A 23297-nucleotide genomic window follows, 5' to 3' on the forward strand; every position below is an offset into this window, starting at 1 on the left:
CTATCATCCACCCTCTACCATCCTCTTCCCTTCACCATCCATCATCCCCTACCTCCTCCATCATCCCCATCCTCAAACTTTCCCCTTCCCCTCCCCCTACTTCCTCCCCTCCCCACCCCGTCCTGATCCTCCTCCTGCTTCTCCTCCTTCCTCTCCGCAGGTAGAGTCATTCACAAGCCAGGAGTTATGGGATCTGAAACATGGCTGCATGGATTCAGAATTGCCTTGCCCAACAAAGGCAGAGGGTGGGAGTTTAGGGAGGGTATTCTGCCTGGAGATCCATGACCAATGTGTTCCATGGGGATTTGTTCTGGGGTCCCTGCTCTTTGTGGCTTTTACAAAGGACTTGGATGAGGAAATGGAAGTGGGGTTAGTGACTTTGCAGATGACATGAAGATTGGTGGAGTTGTGGATAGTGTAGAAGGCTGTCGTAGGTTACAACGGGACATTGACAGGGTGCAGAGCTGGGCTGAGAAGTGGCAGATGGACTTCAATCCAGAAAAGGGTCAAGTGATTCATTCTGGAAGGTGAAATGTCAAGGCAGAATACAGGATTCATAGAAATGTTGAGGAGCAGCGAGATCTTGGGGTCCAAATCCATAGATCCCTCAAAGCTGCTGTTAGTTGACAGGGTAGTTAATAAGGCGTGTGGTATGTTGGCCTTCACTCATCAGGATATTGAGTTCAATAGCTATGAGGTCGTGTTGCAGCTCAATAAACCCTGGTCAGACAACACTTGGAATATTATGTTCAGTTCTGGCTGCTAATTATAGGAAAGGTGTGGAAGCTTTAGAGAGGGTGCAGAGGGGATGAAGCAGGATGTTGTCTGGAATAAAGACCAAAAGATCATAAGACAGATGAGCAGAATTTGGCCATTTGGCCCATCGAGTCTGTTCTGCCATTTAATCATGGCTGATCCTTTTTTCCCCTCTTCAACCCCACACCCCAGCCTTCTCCCTATCACTTTTAATGCTGTAGCCAGTCAAGAACTTATCAATATCTGCCTTAAAAACACCAAATGACCTGGCCTCCAAAGTTGCATGTGGTAACAAATTCCACAAATTCACTCTTCGATGCCAGCATATGTTTTCTTCAGTGAGGAGCCAAAATTTGTTCACAATACAGAAGGTAAAGCTTCACCTGTGCCTTATAAAGCCTCAGCATCACATCCCTGCTCTTGTATTCTGGACGTCTTGAAATGAATGCTAACATTTCCTTCCTGCCCACTGACTCAACCTGCAAGTTCACCTTTATGTTCTGCAGAAGGACTCCGAAATCCCTTTGTAACTCAGATTGTTGCTTTTTCCCCATTTAGAAAACAGCCTGCCAAAGTGCATCACCATGCAGTTTCCAACATTGTATTTCATGAGTGAGCTTGACTTTTCTCTTTGGAGACAATGAGGATGAGAGGTGATTTGATAGAGGTGTAGAGAATGATAAGTGCCATGGATCGACTGGACAGCCGGAGACATTTTTCTGTGGGGGAGAATGGCTAATATGAGGGAGCCTAACTTTAAAGTTTTGGAGAGAAAGTACAGGAGAGGTAAGTTATTTTTACACAGAGAGTGGTCGGTGTGGAACACACTCCTGGGCTGGTGGTAGAGGCAAAGGCATCAGGTGCATTTGATAGACTCTTAAATACACATGGGTGACAGAAAAAATGGAGGGCCATGTGGGAGGGAGGGGCTAGATTTATCTTGGAGTTGTTTAAGTTGTTGGCACAATATCACGGGGAAGAGGCCTGTACTCTGATACACTGTTACATGATCCAATGTTGGCGTTCCAGTTTGCTGGGATGTTCCAGGATTTCCCAGAGTCTGGAATGGGCCCAGCTGATTGGAAAACTACAAATGTAAGGATCCCATTTCAGAAAGGACGGAGGTAGAGAGCAGGAAACTCGGTGTCTTGCTGTCTGCCACTGGGAAAATGCTGAACACACACTGAAGGAACGATGACAAGGTGTTTAGAAAATCTCACACGGTCAGACAGAGTCAGTGACAATGAAAGAACTGCAGAGGCTGGAAATCTGGAAATGCTCAGCAGGTCGGGCAGCATCTGAGGGAGGAGAAACAGTGTGTGAGCAGAGTGCTTTATTCAATGTGCTGAAGGGAATGAGCTGCCTGCTGAAGCTGCTCAGTGATGTCTGCTGGGAACACACGGGTCTGCAGGGACTGGAATCTGGGATGAAAAACGAGCTGCTGGAACTCAGTGGATCAGGTCAGCAGACCACAGACTCTCTGAACTCCTCCAGAGTGCAGGGAGAGAGGAAACAGTGAGCTACCAAACTGTTAGCCTGTCACTGGCATTCAGAGAAATGGTGGAATCTACAATGAAGGATGTGATATCAAGGTCATTGGAAAATATTATGAGTGAGTTGAGTCAGCCTGGATTAATGAAATGGAAGTCACATTTGACTGGTCTTTCCGAGGTCTTTGGGGAAGTATCGAGTGAAGTCGTTCAGGGGGAACCAGTAGATGTGATGTATTTGGAGTTTCAGAAGGTTATTGATGAGGTCTCTCACTGGAGGTTGGTGAACAAGTTCAGAGCAGATGGAGTTGGGATAGAAGACGAGAGCACTTGGAACTGGGAGAGATTTCCAGCATGGACTGAACATTGGTTAACATAGAGAAAGGAAATGGCAGGAAGGAATGTGTCCTTCTCACATGACTGGTCTGTGATCCGTGGGGTGTTTCAGACAGGGATCAGTGCTTGGGCCCCAGTTATTCACAGTCAGTTATTTCCCTGAGGAGACCAAAAGTAACATTTCCAAGTTTACTGAAATGGGAATGTGAGTGGAGATGAGGGGCAAAGATTCTCCACCCTGGAGCTGTAGAGAGAAGCTCAGGGATTGGCTTGCTCAAAAGCAAGATCAGCATATTTCTGGGAATGAGAGGGATCAGGGATATCGGGATAAGGGTGGGAATAATGTTGATGTAGAACAAAGGGACTGGAAATACAGAGCCATCATTGAAAGAGGCATCACAGGTAGATAGGGTCATAAAGAGAGTGTCTGGTGCATTATCCTTCATAAATCAGGGCACTGATTACAGGAGTTGGGATTTGGAAGCTGGACAATACTGTGGAGAGGCCTAGTTTGGAGTATTGTGTGCAGTTCTGGTCATCTCCCCACAGGAAAGATATTAATAAGCTTGAAAGAGAGCAGAGACAATTTACAAGGATGTTGCCAGGACTTGAGTTATGGGGAAAGGGAGAGTAAGTGAGGACTTTATTGACCATGAACATAGGAATGAAACATTCCCTCTGCTCTGCTAATTATTTTGATGACTTGTGATTGGATTTGGATTTGAACACACTTTGTTTTATTCTGTCCAATCCTTCCGACACAGTTTCCCTTTGTCTGTCTCTCACTGAGTAACGCCATTTAAAGAGACATTACCAAGACAGAATGGTTGTATTATATATCTTGTTCATTTCTTCCCTCACCACATCCCAGTCAATGTTCCAGCTTTCATCGATCTCTGCAGGCTTTGCTCCGTATTCATCAGCAAACTGCTGATTGAAAGTGTAGAAAACCTTCTTCCAATAGGATGCTGCCTGTGCGGAGATCTCCCTTTGGATAATCCAGGATTTGTAGTAATCATTGACTGTTTGATAATCCTTGTAGGGATGGAATTTCCCATTTGTGTCTTTACTTTGGAATGATCTATCACTTGCGACTGAAGCTGTGCAGATACCCATTGCAAGACGTTCACTGTCTATCAATTGACATCCGTTGAGTCCTCTAGGTCTGTGCTGTTTACAGGAGTGTTGTGAGTGAACCGGGGTCTCTGAGTCACAGAAAACCCCACAGAAAGGACATTTCTTTGTACAATTGAATAACCCTTTGAACAACTCCTCCCTGGGTTTAATGGATAATTCTTCAATCTTTGCTTTGACATCCCAGCCTTTTACCTCATCGAGGAGTTTCTTCTCCATCTCTTCAATACATGGCAGAATGGCTTCTGCACATTTCTTGCCATCACTGCCACTCTGAAACAGAACAAGTTTCATCTCATCTTTGGGCATCGAGATTCTTGTGTTTAACTTTTCAACAAACGTGTTTAGGAAGCTCTGAGCATTTCCAGCAAAGTTCTGCTTCACTGCATCCTGAACAATGTCCTTAGCTTGCCCAGTGATCTCTGTGAGGATTTCTTTAGCCAGACGGGTAAATGTGCTCTCCCCATCGTGTTCTGTCTTGCAGTGTTTAATAACTTGCTGATGGAGCCAGTCTTTGGCGAAATTCTCAAAATCTCTGATGTACCGGAGATATTCATCAAATTGATGTGTTTGTTTCAGGTGGACCAGGAGGGCCACAGTGAAGTTGTTGCGGAGACTGTACTGTCGCTCAGGGTCGTGTTTTTTCATATCATCCACGATGTTCACGCTGAGAGTCTTGAGGGTGGCGTCTCGGAGAGCTGGCAAGAAACAAGATCGTGCAAATCGTTCTGCTTGTCTCTGGTTCTCATCCTGCTCTGTGTAAATATCCATGAAGAGATCAAAGTATTGACTTTTCATGTTTTCCAGTCTTCTCTGTGGGTCGTGGTTGTGGATAAACCTCCTGTGCATCTCCTGGAATCTTGGTACAGCGTAACCACACAGGTGAAGTTTAAACTCGGCCTTGAAAACCTCAGACATTGAAAAGTTTTGATGTGAAATATTGTCAACGTTTCCCTCTATCATGTTCAAAAGTTCAATGCAATATTTTTTGTCATAATCCATGTCCTTTTTTGTGATGTCAGTGATCCAATGTCTGCATTCATCCTCGATGGGCTTTGTAATCATTGCTGCTTGATCGAGATCTGATTTCAATCTGGATGGAATGTGTTTACTTGTACCCCATCTCCAATGTGACACATTGATGTGTTTCTCTTCAATCTGAAAGTACTGGGTCCCCAGTTCACAGAGATTGTTACCTTTTAGCCTTTCATTAATCACTCTCCCTTGAATTTTTGTTTCCTCTCTGAGAAGATTTTCAATCTCCTGTTCAATCTTTCTTTTTCTGCAGGGCTGATACTCCAGCTGAGAGAGTGTACTTTTCCACATTGTTTCAAATTCATTTTGCAATTCCTGTTGACCCAACTCCCGATTTGCTGCTTTACACTTCTGTAAAAGCTCCTTCACCTGTTCTCCAATCTGCTTGTGAAAGTTATTACAAATATCTTCCACTCCCTGCAGTCCCACCCGTCTGTTCACGGCATCTCTACATCTCTGCGTTGAATCGTGGTGAAGTCGGCTGCATAAACTGGAGATGCTGAGTTTAAATTCCTCTCTGTATTTCTCCATCAGATACACGTTATCAGCCCCACTTTCATACAGAGCTTGTAGTTTATCCAGAGTGTCACCCTCCCTTTTGTTCATCTCTGTCCTCATCTCCCTCTCCAGATTATGGAGCAGTTCGGTGAGATCTCCTTTGGCATTGCTGATTCTGTTTTCAGCCTCATTTCCCCAGGAGTGAGTGAATTTGTGGAGTTCCCACTCCCAGTCCTTGTACTTCACGGAGAGGTGGTTGTAAGCCTCTGCGAACAGGCTGTTCTGGAAGCTAAAAATGAAATTTTCGTGTTTCACCTGCTCCCAAAGCCCAGCCATCCATTTGATAAAGTCCGGGATAGTGAAAGCTCTTTGGCTTTTGCTCCGTTGGAGTAGACACTGAATTAGGTTCTTCTTCAGTTGGGAGACGTGTTCACTGTAGCCGGTGTTGACTGCAGCCATTGGGGGTGTACCATGCCACAGACCAGGGATGTACCAGTTGTCCTTGTCAGCATCATAGTCCATCACATCCCGGAACGTTATTCGGTCTACCTTCTCCAGCTTTGCTGCAGCCTCTGTCATCTTATCCAGCTGCTCCAGGAGTTTCTGACGGCCTCTCAGATTCTGCTCGTGCGCACTCACATCGCCGACGTTCTGGTGCACAAATATGCACTTTGGCCCTTTTCCTGTCTCCTTCATGCGGATTAAGGAATGGACAACAATCTGTAAAATATCTTTCATCTCTGACAGATTTTCCATCCCGATGTTTACCAACGTTAAGTTGCTTAATCCAACCACGAACGTTGCCAGCTCATTGTCGTGCTCGTAGCTGTCTGTCAGTGTTGCGAGTCCTGGGGCTCTCAGCCCCTCTGTGTCAATGACCAGGATGAACTCACAGCCCAGCTCCTCGGCCAGGCTCCCTGTGACTTTGATCAACTGCATGTAGGCCCCTTGAGTACATCGGCCGCTGCTCACAGCAAACCACAAACAGAACATTGTGTTGAGGAGTGTGGACTTGCCCGTGCTCTGAACTCCGATCACTGTCAGCACAAACACTCGGCAAGCTCTTCCCACTTTGTTGGCCAGCTCTGTGAGTACGGCAGTGATCCATGGAATGGGAACGTTGGAAACGTCTCCATCGATGAGTTCCAGTGGGAACCCTTCCAGCAACAGTTCAGCAGCAACCCCTGGGAACTGCGGCACCTTTGGGTGGATCTGTGTCCTTCGGGTGACGTTGTGTCGAGTCACTGAAAGTTCATAAATCTGGCCAAGTTCCCTCATGAAATGCTCGAGTCCCAGGGAACTATCAGACATCTTCTGATCCAACTCCTTCAGTTCCTTCACCTTCTGCTTTGAGTCTTTGCACAGTTCTTTATAAATTCTACGCAATCCTGCCATAACTTCCCGTGATTTACTGTCCAGTTCCAGCTTCAGCCACTGTAGGGAAATGGCTCTGTCAACCCCACCATGACGGGTGAGGTGTTCAATGAACAGCCGCATTTCGTCCGACAGACTCTGTCTGAGCTGAACTTCCCGGATTCTGTTCTTCTCCCGTTCCAGTTCTTGGTTATACTCTTCTGTGGTTCTGTCCCCACGGAGTTTCATCCGCGATTTCTCTTTCTCAACTTTAGACAACCCTTGCCAGGGCTCTCCATGAAAGGGCAACACTCTCCTTTTATACCCAGTAATGTCTCCTGAGTCAAGTCTGTCCAGTATTTTGGTCAGTTCCTTGGCTCGTTGTATTTCAGGTTGACGTTCATCGACCTCAATCCCACTTTCCATCGCAATGTCAGCCATTTTCTCCAGGCTCAGCAAGGTCTGGTCCCTGTCCCTCACTAGAATTACTTGTTTGATCTGAGAACGGAGCTTTTCCACAAGTTTAGCCTCATTTACATTTGCCCGAAGAATGCATTGTTGACGTTTTAACTTTAGATCTTTCAGCAGTTTCTCCACCTGCTCAGGGGTTATGTGTTGCTGATTGATGTGGGTGTTGACTATGAGAAAGTGTTTTGCTGGTGACTGTGTGAGAGAGGTGAGGAATTCTCGTTCCTTCTCACCAATAACATCGATGAAAATAAAGAGAGCAGCAGATACTTTTGCTAGAAACCGAGCGTTTCCCTGGAAAGTTTCAGCATCGCCTCGGAGATTAATGAATGCAGCAGCCTCTGGGAAAATATCCGTGTTACTCTTCCCAGAAGGGAGATACCAGCTGATCTCAGCCATTCCATCGGATATCCTGCGGGGCACATTCCCACATTTCATCTCGGAGTGCAGGAAGATGTTCTGCTGCAGCTGTGCCTGACTCAGGGTGAGATTGAGGATTCGGGATTTGGACACTGTGCACCTTCCCAGTCTGAGGAAGGACACCGTTGGCATGGCCGCTGTCACGTTGGGCACCTCCACAATGGGGCTGCTGTCTGTAGGAGAATGTGGGCACCATGTTTTAACAATGGGCCTCATGGCCCAGAGGAGAAGGGTGGCACCAGGCCCTTCTGTGGGTCCCCTCACCTTGTCCATGGGGTGACTGTGAGTGTCTGGCATCAGAAAGGGTAATGCAAACTGGCACAGAGACATCTTCAGCATCAGTTCCTGCTGGAGAGAGTGGTCAGCACAGAGGAAAATGGCAGCAATGATATCCAGAGGATTTATCCCATGATTCCCATGTCCTTTAACTTCAAAGAAATCACTGAAGTCTTCATGGTTATTGCCTTCTCCTTTGGAGGAGAGATCAAGTGGCCAGTCGGGATTCCTCGCCAGTGAATTGGCTGCGAGGATCCTTTGGAGAAATCGCCAGGGAAGATCTTCTGCTCGAGTTGGTTTGCTGTCCTTCAGTTTATCCTGGGACACCTCCTGGACAGTCTGAAGAGACAGTTTGTGAGGATAATGATCCTGTAATCCCAAATCCTTTACAATTTGTGGGGAGCTGAGATTTTCAGACCCATCATTTCCATCTGGTAAAATGTTCGTCATCATCTCTGATACGCTCTGTGTTCTTTTGAAATCTCTGTTATTTTTCTTGGGGGTGGGAGGGTGGGGTAATTTGGGGATAGGTGTCCTGTTCTTTATCTTATTTATCGTTTTGACTCTATTCCAAGTCCTGGATATTTGCTGTGCCTGATGTTCTACTGGAACACTGGATCCTGTCCCAGGATCTCAGGGCTGAATGGTTCCATGCCTCTGGTGATCCTCTGTCAGGTCTCGTTGTCCTGGCACGGTGTGTACTGAGTACAGTCGGTAGGTGATCACCATGGCAATCTGGAATTGGTCACCACAATTATACCTGGCCTTGATGACACCACAACAAGAGGACTGGATACAAACTTGTTCTCTTTAGTAAATGAACGATGTACTTTCTCTTGAGGGAGTGTAATGAAGATTCTGCAGATTCTTTTCCTGGGGTGAAATCAGAGAATCTTTGAAATACTCAGCAGGTCATGCAGCATCTGTGGAGAGAGAGAGAGGGTCAGTGTTTCAGGTCCATGTGATGGTTGTTGACTTCAGGAGGGCACGGAGCGACCACTCCCCGCTAAACATCGACGGCTCCTCGGTAGAGATCATTAAGAGCACCAAATTTCTTGGTGTTCACCTGACGGAGAATCTCACCCAGTCCCTCAACACCAGCTCCATAGCAAAGAAAGCCCAGCAGTGTCTCTGCTTTCTGTGAAGGCTGAGGAAAGTCCATCTCCCACCCCCCCATCCTCACCACATTCTACAGGGGTTGTATTGAGAGCATCCTGAGCAGCTGCATCACTGTCTGGTTCGGAAATTGCACCATCTCGGATCCCAAGACCCTGCAGCAGATAGTGAGGTCAGCTGAGAAGATCATCGGGGTCTCTCTTCCCGCCATTATGGACATTTACACTACACGCTGCATCCACAAAGCAAACAGCATTATGAAGGACTCCACGCACCCCTCATACAAACTCTCCTCCCTCCTGCCGTCTGTGAAAAGGCACCGAAGCATTCGGGCTCTCACAAACAGCCTATGTAACAGTTTCTTCCCCCAAGCCATCAGACTCCTCAATACCCAGAGCCTGGACTGACATCAGCTTACTGCCCTCTACTGTGCCTATTGTCTTGCTTATTATTTATTGTAATGCCTGCACTGTTTTGTGTACTTTATGCAGTCCTGGGTGGGTCTGTAGTCTAGTGTAGTTTTTTGTGTTGCTTTACATAGTTCAGTGTAGTTTTTGTACTGTTTGATGTAGCACCATGGTCCTGAAAAATGTTGTCTTGATTTACTGTGTACTGTACCAGCAGTTATGGTCCAAATGACAATAAAAAATGAGTTGACTTTGACTTTGGTGAGTCTGTCATATCAGAAGTTGAGCTGATCATCCCTCTGTCCACTGGGGGTTGGAAGAATGAGTTGTGATCTCACTGAACTGAGGACAAAGTTTAACGTTGTTGGATACAGGGAGGATGTTCCCACTGGTTAATGAGTCTAGGATCAGGGCACAGGCTGACTGTAAGGGGTGGGCTGTTCATGACCGTGATGAGGGAAATGTCCAAGTCTCCACACAAATAGAACATAGAACCAGAACGTTACAGCAAAGTGCAGGCCCTTCAGAACCCAATGTTGTACCAACCTTTTATCCTGTCTGAGATCAATCTCACCATCCCCCAGCCCAGCAGTATCAAAGAGGTATACTTGCTACTGAGGGTCTGCTGACTCACCTTATTTCTCCTGGTGGTCACCCACCTACAGTCTGACCCTGTTCTCTGGATGTGACCACCTCAGGATCAGTTTCATCCTAATGTTATCTATCCTCATGCTTTTCAAAAGTTCCAGAATATCCTCTTTCTTAACATTAACGTGTTTCAGCATGTAAGCCTGATTTACACTATCCTCACAAATGCCAATGCCCCTCTCACTGGTGAACACTGAAGCACAGTAACTTCCAAAATGCTGGTGGAACGCAGCAGGCCAGGCAGCATCTATAGGGAGAAGCACTGTCAACGTTTCGAGCTGGGACCCTTCATCAGGTCCTGATGAATGGTCTCAGCCGGAAACATCGGCTGTACTTCTTCCTATAGATGCTGCCTGTCCTGCTGCGTTCTACCAGCATTTTGTGTGTGTTGCTTGAATTTCCAGCATCTGCAGATTTCCTTGTGTTTGCACTGAAGCATCGTGTTCATTAAGGACCTCACTAGTTCCTCTGTCTCCAGGCATATGTTTTGTCTTCTATCCCTGACCAGTCCAATCGATATGTAGTTGTGCACAGACACCACAAATTCGTGACGAGTACGAACCTGAATGTCAGAAAATATCAGGACTATTACAGCACGATTACGGGTCGAGACAGCGAGAAGAAAGAATTAAGCAGTACAGGGCAGCCACAGGCTCTAACAAAGGCATGAGTAACAGTTCATTGTACACAGTGGAAGACATGCTGAATTTAAGGAAAAATAACATGGCAATGGCTTCATTTGGGGAAATTGACAAATTTGATAGTGCCAAAGAAGGATGGGATTTGCAAGTTCAGACGGTTAAACTGTATTGTAACACTAACAACATGGAGGAACAAAAGAAAGCCTCTACACTTCTTAGCTTAAAGGGCCCAAGAATGTATAGTCTCTCACCCAATTTAGTAACCTCTGCAAAGCCAGTAAGCAAGATGTTCGACAAAATTGTTACAATTTTACAAAATCACTTGAGTCCTAAACCACTGGTACCAGCTGAGAGATTTTGATTTTACAAAAGGAGCTTGTCAAATGATGAAAGTCTTTCTGAATACATTGCAGAACTGTGCAAACTTTCCCAGTTCTGTGACTTTAGAGACAGACCTTCTGACTAATTAAGGGACAGGTTTGTTTGTGGCATGTATAGTCAAAGCACTCAAAGGAGGCTACTGTCAGAAAGAGACTTAACCTTAGAACGGGCTTTGACCATTGCAACATTGTTAGAGACTGCAGCAAAGGAAGCAGCAGAACTACAGAAAAGGAGGCGAGAATGTGAAGCACACTAAATGTCCCTGAATGGTGCAAAAAACCAAAATTTTAACAATGTGGTAACTTCTCCCATGATGTAAATGACTGTTGGTTCAAGGAAAATGTTTGCAGGAAGTGTCACATACAAGGCTACATCGAGAGAGTGTGCAAGGTGGACAAAAAGCACAACTGAATGAAAAGTGTCAAACACAAAATTAAGCAAATGCATAAAGTGACCGAACGTAAAACAGAATCAGAAAACATAGAATCTGAAAAAGGTGAGCTGTCATGCCTAGAACTGCATAGTATTTCTGAAGCAGATCACAAAATAATGAGCATTGACTTGTCACTAGCCTTTCTACAAATGGAGTTTGAGGAAACAAGCAGGAAGTTCCTCAAAATCAACACTCACTTGGGACTGTTCCAGTATAATCGTCTCTTCTTTGGCGTCATTACTGTGCCAGCAATTTGGCAAAGAGCAGTGGACCAAGATACCCCAGGAATATAATGTTATCTTGATGACATCATTATGACTGTCAAGAATGATGAAGATCACCTCCAGAACCTTGGCAAAGTGCTGACCTGGCAGAGTGAGTATGATCTGTGGACAAAGAGACATGAAATGTGAGTTTTTCAAGAATGAAATCTTATATTATGGACATAGAAGACCATAAGACCATAAGATATAGCAACAAAAGTAGGCCATTCAGCCAATCGAGTCTGCTCTGCCACTCAATCATGGGCTGATCCAATTCTTCCAGTCATCCCCACTCCCCTGTTGTCACCCCCTACCCTTTGATGCCCTGGCTAATCAAGAATCTATCTATCTCTGCCTTAAATACACCCAATGATTTGGTCTCCATAGTGCTCGTGGCAACAAATTCCACAGATTTACCACCCTCTGACTGAAGTAATTTCTCCGCATCTCAGTTCTAAAAAGACATCCTTTAATCCTGAAGTTGTGTCCTCTTCTCCTAGAATTCCCTGCCATGGGAAATAACTTTGCTATATCTAATCTGTTCAGGCCTTTTAACATGTGGAATATTTCTCCAAGATCCCCCACCCCCCCCATTCTCCTGAGCTCCAAAGAATATGGCCCAAGATCTGCCAAGCATTCTTCATATTGTTACGGATTCAGGCAACAATAAATATATGAGTTAGGAAAGGGTTTTTATAACAAATAACACTTTTATTAAACACTGAAAACAAACCCTCCAAAAGTAAACAAAACACTAACGTAACCCGAAATCAGCTGCAGTGCTGCAGCTTAAACAGTTCCTAAAGCGATGTTGCAAAAACAGTTCTTTAAAGCAGTATTGCCAAAAGTTCAAAATGCTCAGAGTCCATTTAAGGGGGAGGCTTTTTAAGGCGATTTAAATTCTCTTTCATGTCGTGTTGTTTTGGTTCCCAATTCGAACTTTTCCCATGAAGGATTTACGAAATGGAACGGCTTAAAGGCACTGAACTTTCCTTTAATCACTGTCCTCAATCCTTTCTACTATTTCGTAGGGATCAACATGAGAACAGTCAACGAATTCCTTCCAAACAAGGATCAAACAAGGTCGAACCCGTTTCACCGTCAAAATTGAATCTCCTCGATCTTCTATCTCCTGAACTTCGATCTTCACTCTGCACTGATTCTCAACTAGCAGTATTGTAAAGAAACTGCTGGCAATGACCTTTCAAACTTTAGGCATTAAATAAAACTTCATCGTTCAACTAAACTGCGTCATCACATTAAATCACGCAGCGGCATGAAGTCAACTTGGCAAATCCAGCCACGAACTGCCCCCTCCTCACAGGGTAGGGTCTTCCTTTTATACCCTGTAAAAAAACCTGTCACATGACCTCTACTGGCGGGAAAATGATGTCACTCCACCATCACAAGAACATTACCTCAAGTCCAGTACAGCTTCAACCCCAGTCACGTGACAAGGGTACCACTGTCACGTGTCACGAGTACGTAACACCTCCCTCCAAAAAAACATTTTTGGTCTGACAAGAACAAAAATTTTAACAACTATTTACAAGAAAAACAAATGTATAAATATTATAACATACACAATATACAATACCATCATATAACATCTTACAACTCACAATACAGTAGGAGTGTTACAATTGAAAAAAAAACTCAATAAAAAAATTACATTGTACATTCAACATCGAGATAGACAATCAGCAACCACATTATCTTTACCTTTAATATGAGTTATCACAATATTGTACTCTTGTAACATCAAACTCCAATTTAATAATCTTCTGTTTTTGTTTTTCATCTTACTCAGAAACACTAACGGATTATGATCAGTATAAACAATAAGTGGTTTTTGAGTTGTACCTCAAAATATTCTAAAGCTAAAACAAGAGATAACAATTCTTTCTCTATTGTCAAATAGTTTCTTTGATGCTTATTAAAGTTCTTAGAAAAGTAAGCTACTGGATGATCAACCTCATCACCCTCATTCCTTTGCATTAATACTGCTCCTGCAGCCTCATCACTAGCATCTACAGCTAATGAAAAAGGTTTTTCAAAGTCATGTGCCTTAAGCACAGGTTGCTGACAGAACATTGTTTTCAAATTTTCAAATGCCTCTTGACAAGGCACTGTCCACACAAACTTCACATTCTTCTGCAAAAGGTTAGTTAATGGAAGGGCAACATTAGCACAATTCTTACAAAATTTTCGATAATATCCTACCATTCCCAAGAATCTTCTGAGAGTTTTCTTCCCCGTTGGAGTGGGAATCTCTAAAATTGCCTGAACTTTTGCCTGAACAGGAGCTACCTTACCTTGACCCACAACATAACCAAGGTAAGTCACAGTGGCATGTCCAAATTCACTCTTAGCTAAATTAATAGTTAAGTTAGCTTTTGAAAGCCTTTCAAACAATTTCTCCACAGCAATAATGTGTGCTTCCCAAGTATCATTTCCTGTCACTAAATCATCAATATAAGCATCAGTATCTTTCAATCCCTGAATCACAGAGTTAATCATCCTCTGGAAAGTACCTGGGGCATTCTTCATCCCAAATAGAAGAACATTATACTCATATAACCCAGATGGAGTTACAAATGCAGAAATCTCTCTACCTCTGTCCGTTAATGGAACACACCAATACCCTTTCAATAAATCAATCTTTGTAAGGAACTTTGCTTTTCCAACTTTATCTACACAATCATCTACTCTAGGAATTGGATGTGCATCTGTTTTCGTTAAAACATTCACCTTCCTATAGTCCGTACAAAACCTAATACTACCATCTGGTTTTGGCACCATAACACATGGCGAACTCCAGTTCGAGTTAGAATGTCTAATAATATTATTCTCTAACATATATTCAATTTCTTTCTCAGCAAGTTCACATTTTTCTATGTTCATCCTATATGGGTGTTGTTTAATAGGTTTGGCATCTCCAACATCTACATCAGGTGAAGCTATAGTAGTCCTTCTCGGAACATCTGGAAACAAATCCTTATATTTAAAAATTAATTCCTTCATCTGTTGTTTCTGCTCTAGATGTAAATGTACTAGTTTCTCATCAATATTTTCCAGAATGGTTGAATTTGGTAACCTAACAGAAACAATGTTGGATTTAGAATGAAATTCAGATGAATCATCTATCATGTTCCTAGCTAAATCAAACTCATTCTCACTAACCACAACAGTCACAGTATCAGATTGTTTCTCAAAATATGGTTTAATCATATTCATAAGGCAAAGTTGTGTTGACCTTCTATGATCTGGAGTTTTTATCACATAATCCACATCATTGATTTTAGACACAATTTCATAAGGACCATGAAATCTAGCTTGTAAAGGATTTGTCTGCACTGGGAAAAGAACCAACACCTTATCTCCAGGCTTAAACATCCTCATCCTAGCTTCTTCATCATACCAAGTTTTCATTTTCTCCTGAGCCAATTTTAAATTGTCCTTGGCTAAGCTACAAGCTTTATGTAACCTGTCCTTAAATTTCAAAACATAGTCCAACAAATTAGTGTGTATTTCCTTACTAATCCACTGTTCTTTTAATAAAACTAAAGGTCCTCTAACTCTATGCCCAAATGGACTGAAACCTAAAGATTCTTGTACCGATTCCCTTACTGCAAATAAAAGTAAGTTTATACCCTCATTCCAATCACTTTCATTTTCCACACAATATGTCCTAATCATATTCTTGAGGGTAGAATGAAACCTCTCCAAGGCACCTTGTGATTCTGGATGGTATGCAGATGATTTGTTTAACTGCCAATTTATAAACTATCTGTTGAAACAATCCAGACATACAATTACTGCCTTGATCAGTTTGTATTTCCCCAGGTAATCCAAAATAAGTAAAGAATTTTATAAGAGCCTTTGTCACAGTTTTAGCTTTTATATTCCTAAGTGGTACTGCCTCTGGAAACCTAGACGCAGTGCACATGATAGCCAACAAATACTGATAACCAGTTTTTGCCTTTGGTAATGGACCAACACAATCTACAATACCTTTAGAAAATGGTTCACCAAATGCTGGAATAGGTTGTAATGGAGCCACTGGTGTAACTTGATTTGGTTTACCCACAATTTGACAAGTATGGCTCATTTTATAAAACATTGCCACATCTTTTCTTAGACCAAGCCAGTAAAAATGTTTTAAAATCTTGTCCACAGTTTTCCTTACCCCTTGATGTCCATCTAAAGGCACACTATGAGCTGAAGTCAAAATCTCATTTCAATAAACTTTAGGAACAACTACCTGGTAAACAATATTCCATTCCTCACTTGCAGGAATTGTAGGTGATCTCCACTTCCTCATCAACACTCCTTTTTCCAAGTAATATCCTACTGGCACCTTCTCAATTTCACTATCTAATAGAGCTTGTTCTCTTAACTTTATAATCTCAGGGTCTCTATTCTGCTCTGCTATCATCTCCTTCCGAGACAGAGATAAATCTTCATAGGCAGACTTACTCCAAGAATCTTGTTCAAACAATGAAGGTAAGAAAGTCTCTGACACATCCTCAAAACTCGAATCCTGAGTTGAACAGTCATGCTTAACAACCTCATTCTGCGCATCAATCTTTTTAGCCATAGCTCTAGTCACAACACAGGAAGAATCTGTGTTAGAATTCATCTCTGGTTCCTCTGACTCCATTGTTACATGCACTTCAGGAAAAACTTGTCCACCTGCCAAGTCATTACCTAACAATAAAGAAATACCCTTCACAGGTAAGCTATGCTGTAATCCTACTTTAACAAATCCTGTAACTAACCCTGACTTTAAATTTACTTTATGTAAATGTACAGGCATAAAATTACTCCCAACACCTCTTACATAATTTACCTCACCAGTATCAGACTCTTCATTAAACTTCAACACACTGTCTATAATCAGTGATTGAGAAGCTCCAGTGTCCGTAAGGATTTTTATTGGCACCAGAGTAGATCCTTCCTTCAAGGATACAAACCCTTCAGTTATAAAATGATCATATCCCTTTTTAACTTTGTCAGACTCTAACAAACCCTCATTTGTGTTTATCAAACCCTGTAATTTTACAGGTGCTTCAGTATGTTGCACACAAGCATCTAGAACTGCTTCCTTCTCTTTCTTTTTCAATCTGAAACAGTTAGCTTTTACATGGCCAGGCTTCTTACAATAGTTACAAATAAGACCAAACTGTCTTTCCTTCACAGGTTTTCCTTCCTCATTACCTTTCTCATTAACTTCTGATTTAATTACCAATTTACCTTGAGTCTCCATGTTATTTTTCCTCTTAAAAATTCTGCCCTGAGGAAATTTATTCTTATGGATTAAAACATACTCATCAGCTAATCTAGCACAGTCCTGCAATGTATTAGTATCCCTCTCATTTAAGTAGGTCCTTACTTCAACAGGAATGATTCTTTTAAACTCCTCCATTAAAATCAGCTCTCTCAATGTATCATAGTCCTCATTTACATTTTCAGAAGAAACCCATCTCTCAAAACACACAGCTTTATCATAGGCAAATTCCACATAAGTCTTTTCCCCAGACTTCTTCAAACTTCTGAATCTTTCCTTATATGCTTCTGGGACTAATTCGTATGCGTTTAGGATATGCATTTTCACAATATCATAATCAAGAGCTTGTGCAGCAGTTAAAGCTGTGTAAACTTGTCGTGCTTTGCCTTTAATTACACTTTGTAACAACACTGATCATTTATCTTTCGGCCACTCTGACATCCAAGCAATAGTTTCAAAATGTTGGAAATATCTTTCCACTTCTGTTTCACTAAATGGAGGGACCAATTTAATTTCTTGACTAGCAACAAATGGCTTTTTAGAACCAGAAGACTGATTCCCAGACCTTAATTCAGCCATCGCATATTCAAAATCCTTCAGTTTAATTTCAGCTTCCAATTTACAACGCTCCAACTTCATCTGTTCGATTTGCAACTGCATCTCCAGATTACTTATTGGAAACGACTCTAAAATCGATTCATCAAAAACTCCCAAATCCACATAGTGTGATGCGATTTTTCTCTATATTACAGCCTTTGATGTAGTCGTCAAAATACCTTTAAGTTGCAATTACTAGCTATCTCAGACACCTCAGTTTTTTTCGCTGTCGCCAACAACTCCGTGCCTGGTGAAACCAAAAACTCATCGATATTCATTGTTGCCGAATACCACACACAAGCCAATCAAACAAACGAATCGAGTATTCCCCTTTTCCAAAACACCAGTCCAAAAGTTAGCAACCAATTAAACTCAAATGATCCAATCCGGACGCAGCCCCCATATTTATGTTACGGATTCAGGCAACAATAAATATATGAGTTAGGCAAGGGTTTTTATAACAAATAACACTTTTATTAAACACTGAAAACAAACCCCTCAAAAGTAAACAAAACACTAACGTAACCAGAAATCAGCTGCAGTGCTGCAGCTTACACAGTTCTTAAAGCAATGTTGCAAAAACAGTTCTTTAAAGTAGTATTGCCAAAAGTTCAAAATGCTCAGAGTCCATTTAAGGGAGAGACTTTTTCAGGCAATTTAAATTCTCTTTCATGTCGTGTTGTTTCGGTTCCCAAATCGAACTTTTCCCACGAAGAATTTACGAAACGGAACGGCTTAAAGGCACTGAACTTTCCTTTAATCACTGTCCTCAATCCCTTCTACTATTTTGTAGGGATCAACACGAGAACAGTCAACGAATTCCTTCCGAACAAGGATCAAACAAGGTCGACCCCGTTTCACCATCAAAATCGATTCTCCTCGATCTTCTATCTCCTGAACTCCAATCTTCATTCTCCACTGATTCCCAACTAGCAGTATTGTAAAGAAACTGGGGCAATGACCTTTTAAACTTTAGGCATTAGATAAAACTTCATTTTTCAACTAAACTGCGTCATCACATTAAATCACGCAGTGGCATGAAGTCAACATGGCAAATCCAGCCACGAACTGCCCCCTCCTCACAGGGTGGGGTCTTCCTTTTATACCCTGTAAAAAAAACCTGTCACATGATCTCTACTGGCAGGAAAATGATGTCACTCCACCATCACAAGACCATTACCTCAAGTCCAGTACAGCTTCAACCCCAGTCACGTGACAAGGGTACCACTGTCATGTGTCACGAGTACGTAACAATATCTTGGAATCATTCTTGTGAATCTTCTCTGAACCCTCTCCAATGTCGATATATCTGTTCTTAAATAAGGAGCCCCAGAACTGCACACAATACTCCAAGTGTGGTCTCACGTGTACCTTATAGAGCCTCAACATCACATCCCTGCACTTATAATCTATACCTCTAGAAATGAATGCCAACATTGCATTCACCTTCTTCACAACCGACTCAACCTGGAGATGAACCTTTTGGGTATCTTGCACAAGGACTCCCAAGTCCCTTTGCATCTCTGCATTTTGAATTCTCTCCCCATCTAAATAATAGTCTGCCTGTTTATTTCTTCTGCCAAAGTGCATGACCATACACTTTCCAACATTGTATTTCATTTGCCCATTGCCTAAACTATCTAAGTCTCTCTGTAGGCTCTCTGTTTCCTCAACTCTACCTACTCCTCCACCTGTCTTCATATCATCGCCAGATTTAGCCACAAATCCATTAATACCTTAGTCCAAATCATTGACAAGCAGGGCTTACATAAGTCACAAGAGAAGATTGAAGTAGTGCTACAGGCACCCAAACCGGAAAATGTGTCACAACTCAGGTCATACTTAGGCTTTGTAAACTACTACCACCAGTTTAACCCACACTTTGCTACAACACTGTATCCATTGAATGCACTGTTACTGACAGGAGCAAAGCGGAGGTGGTTAGAAGAATGTGAAATTGCATTCAAGGAAACAAAGAGTCTAATTACATCAGATGAGCTGCTCACTCATTATGACCCATCCCTGCCCATCAGACTGGTGTGCGATGTGTCCTCATGGCATTGGAGCCGTTTTGTCACATTTTGTGAAAGATGGATCTGAATGTCTGATTGTGATTGCTTCAAGATCACTGACGAGCGCAGAACGTAACTTCATACCAATTGACCGAGAGGCCTTTAGTCTAGTATGGGGAATTAAAAAATTCCTGCACTACCTCTATGGATAAAAGTTTACACTCGTGACAGATCACCAGCCCCTTTAGTCCATTTTCAATTTGGGAAGGGAATTCCCAGATACGATGTTGGGCACTATTCCTAGGAGCCTACTCTTACGACACAGAGCTCATGGGTACCAAACAAAACAGCAACGCTGATGCCTTGTCATGTCTTCCACTAGTGGCAACTGAAGAAGAAATATCTTCTTACTGTGACCCAGCAGAGGTGATCCAAAGAGCATCGGTGGGGAGTTGACGGTAACAAATTCCAGAATTAAAGAGAATCAAGGAATGACCCAACATTGTCAAAAGTCTATGAAATCATGGTGCAAGGATAGCCAGCTCATGGTAACCTTATGCTTCCAGAGATCTCAGCTAGACGAGACCAACTGTCAGTATGTCAAAGAACGCTAATGTGTGGATCTCGTGTTGTGGTTCCCTCTAATCTGCATACTGGAGTGTTAGAGAATCTGCATGAAGGTCATCTGGGTACAGTCAAGATGAAGAGTCTCACCCGGAGGTACGTGTGCTGGCTGGGAATAGATAAACAGATTGAAGACTCAGCCAAAATATGTTTGGGATGCTAAAAAGTTCAAAATACAGCCCCACAGACACTGTTACAGCCATGGGAATGGCCGTCATCACCACAGGAAAGAGTACATATCAACTTTGCTGGGCTACTCATGGACTCTACGTTTCTGATTGCCGTGGATGCTTATTTGATGAAGTCAAAGGTTATACCAATGAAGTCAACCACGTCAACAAAGACCGTCTCTATCCTGAGGACTATCTTTACCAGAAATGGCTTACCAGAAAAAAATTGTGAGTGACAATTCACCAAAATACATGTCAGAAGAATTCTGACTGTTCATGAAGAAAAATGGCATCAGACATTTCATGTCAGCTCCTCACCACCAGCAACAAATGGGTTAGCTGAAAGGCTTATCCAAACCTTCAAGAAGTCCATTAAAGCAATGGACAAGGACATTTCTCTACAGCACAAGATGGACAACTTCCTTTTTGTGTATTGGAAGTCTGTTCATGTGATGACAAATAAACACCTGCAATGCTGTTCATGAACAGGAATCTGAGATCTCACATAGACCTCCTGAAACCAGATCTACAGAGCGATGCGCAGAATAAACAGTTCAGCCTGTTGCCAAGTGAAGCAGCAAGGAGCTTCAAGATTGGACAGTGGATACTGGAGATCAGACATGGTTTTGTCATGTGGACCAGATACTGGAAGCCCAACTGAAGAACACATCTGAGTCGATTGCATCCAACAAGATGGACACATTACAGTCACCAGACTTGCCTCTCAGTGATGATGTCAAACACCTCCCAAACCTGATACCACAGGTCCAGAGATGCAAAAGGAAAGTTATCATCAACAAAACACTTTTCAAACCTAATGCCACAGGTCTAGAGACACGATAGGAATGTTATCATCGAAAAACACCTCCCAAACCTGATGCCACAGGTCCAGAGACGTGATGGGAATGTGATCATTGACAAAACTGCTCCCAAACCTGATGCTACAGGTCCAGTGATGAGACGGGAATGTTATCATTGACAAAACACCCACTGAATTTGATGCCACAGGTCTAGAGACTCTATCCTCAAAGAAACTGAAAAGACTGAACCTTTAGAACTGTGAAGTTAGTTATGGACTATTATTGTGAAAGCATGTTTATTTGGAATATGGGTTTATGAGAGGGAAATTGAACATATACTGTTTTATGTTGTATTAATCTAAAGGAGAAGGAAGTGTAATGTATGGATCTATTTCTTTTAGAGCAATGGCCCCCCTTAGCACTACATATGGATTGTTATCTATGCATGCACATGACCCTCTCTTTCTCACTCTCTCTCACTGCAATGTGAATACACTAGTTAAAGCCGTCTACCACGTGAATGCTTTTATTTTAAATGATCTGTAGTTGTACACAGACATAACAGTGTCCTGTGGTCTTAGACTCCCTGAGCGTAGGAAAGGTACTCTTGATACCCGCTCTTTCAAGGCCTTGCAACATTCCATAGGTTTCAATTAGATCCTGTCTCATTCTTCTGAATTCTAGTGCGTGCAGAACCAGAGCCATCAAACGCTCCTCATCTGATAAACCTTTCATTCTAGGAATTATTCTTGTGAACCTCCTTTGAGCCCACACCAATATCAGAACATTCTCTCTTAGATAAGGGGCCCAAACCGCTCACAATACTCTAAGTGAGGCCTCGCCAGTATCTTATAAGGTCTGAACATTACATCCTTGCTTTTATATTCTAGTCCCCTTGAAATGAATGCTGACATCACATTTGTCTTTCTCACCATCCTCTAAACATCCAGATTAATCATTAGGGAACCCTGCAGAAGGACTCCCGAGTCCCTTTGCACATCAGATTTTTGTGTTTATTTTTCCAGAGAAAATAGTCTATGCTTTTATTTCTTCTACCAAAGTGCATGACCACACACTTGCCAACATTGTATCCCATCTGCCACTTCTTTCCCCATTCTTCTAATCTGTTTCAGTCCTTAATCAACCTTCCTGCTTCCTCAACCCCCTCCACCTATCTTTGTATCATCTCCAAACTTGACACAGAGACATCAATTTCAGCAACAAAGTCATTGACGTATATATGTAAAAAGAAGTGGTCCCAGCACAGACTCCTGTGGGGCACCACTAGTCACCAGCAGCCAATCAGAAAAGGCTCCATTTATTCTCACTCTACCTCCTGCCAATCGGCCACGCTCTATCCATGCCAGGATCTTTCCTGCAATACCACGGGCTTTTAACTTGTTAAGCAGCCTCATATGTGGCATCTTAGAAACATAGAAAACCTACAGCACAATATAGGCCCTTTGGCCCACAAAGCTGTGCCAAACATGTCCTTACCTTAGAACTACCTAGGCTTACCCATAACCCTCTATTTTTCTAAGCTCCATGTACCTATCTAAATGTCTCTTAAAAGACCCTATCATATCCGCCTCCACCACTGCCACAGGCAGCTCATTCCACACACTCACCACTCTCTGTGTAAAAAACTTACCCCGACATCTGAAGGTCAAAGACCTTCTGAAAATCCAAGTACACAACATCCACCAATTTTCCTTTGTCTATCCTGCTTGTTATTTTTTCAAAGAATTCTGACAGATTTGTCAGGCAAGATTTTCTATTGAGAAAACCATGCTGACTATGGCTTATTTTATCATGTACCTTCAAGTATCCTGAAACTAATTCGACAAGTCAAATCAAGTCAAGTCACTTTTATTGTCATTTCGACCATACTGCGGGTACAGTACAATGTAAAAATGAGACAATGTCTTTCAGGACCATGGTGTCACATCCTTAACAATTGACTCCAACATCTTCCCAACCACTGAGGTCAGACTAACTTGTCCATAATTTCCTTTCTACTGCCTCTCTCCCTTCTTGAAGAGTGGAGTGACATTTGCAATTTTTCAGTCCTCCAGAAGCATGTAAGAATCTATTAATTCATGAAAGATAATTTCTAATGCCTCCAGAATCTTTTCAGACACTTCTTTCA

The 23297-nt window shown here is 42.6% G+C and overlaps 1 protein-coding gene across 2 annotated transcripts in view; it reads right to left on the bottom strand.

Annotated features, from left to right (window-relative positions):
- The window catches only part of LOC132392004 (up-regulator of cell proliferation-like), a 53810-nt gene that overhangs the window by 19265 nt on the left and 11248 nt on the right, over positions 1-23297 (bottom strand). Inside the window, exons 3-4 of one of the 2 annotated variants that reach the window (XM_059965893.1) lie at positions 11590-11778; positions 119-8689 (exon numbers count right to left, since the gene is read on the bottom strand). In XM_059965893.1, the coding sequence (XP_059821876.1) occupies positions 3393-8219 (4827 nt within the window). In that variant the 5' untranslated portion in view covers positions 8220-8689; positions 11590-11778 and the 3' untranslated portion in view covers positions 119-3392. Of the gene's footprint in view, positions 1-118; positions 8690-11589; positions 11779-23297 lie in introns of those variants that run through there. The other variant, XR_009511408.1, reaches the window with a different exon arrangement.

Source organism: Hypanus sabinus, chromosome 3 (assembly GCF_030144855.1).
Source record: "Hypanus sabinus isolate sHypSab1 chromosome 3, sHypSab1.hap1, whole genome shotgun sequence".
NCBI lineage: Eukaryota > Metazoa > Chordata > Chondrichthyes > Myliobatiformes > Dasyatidae > Hypanus > Hypanus sabinus.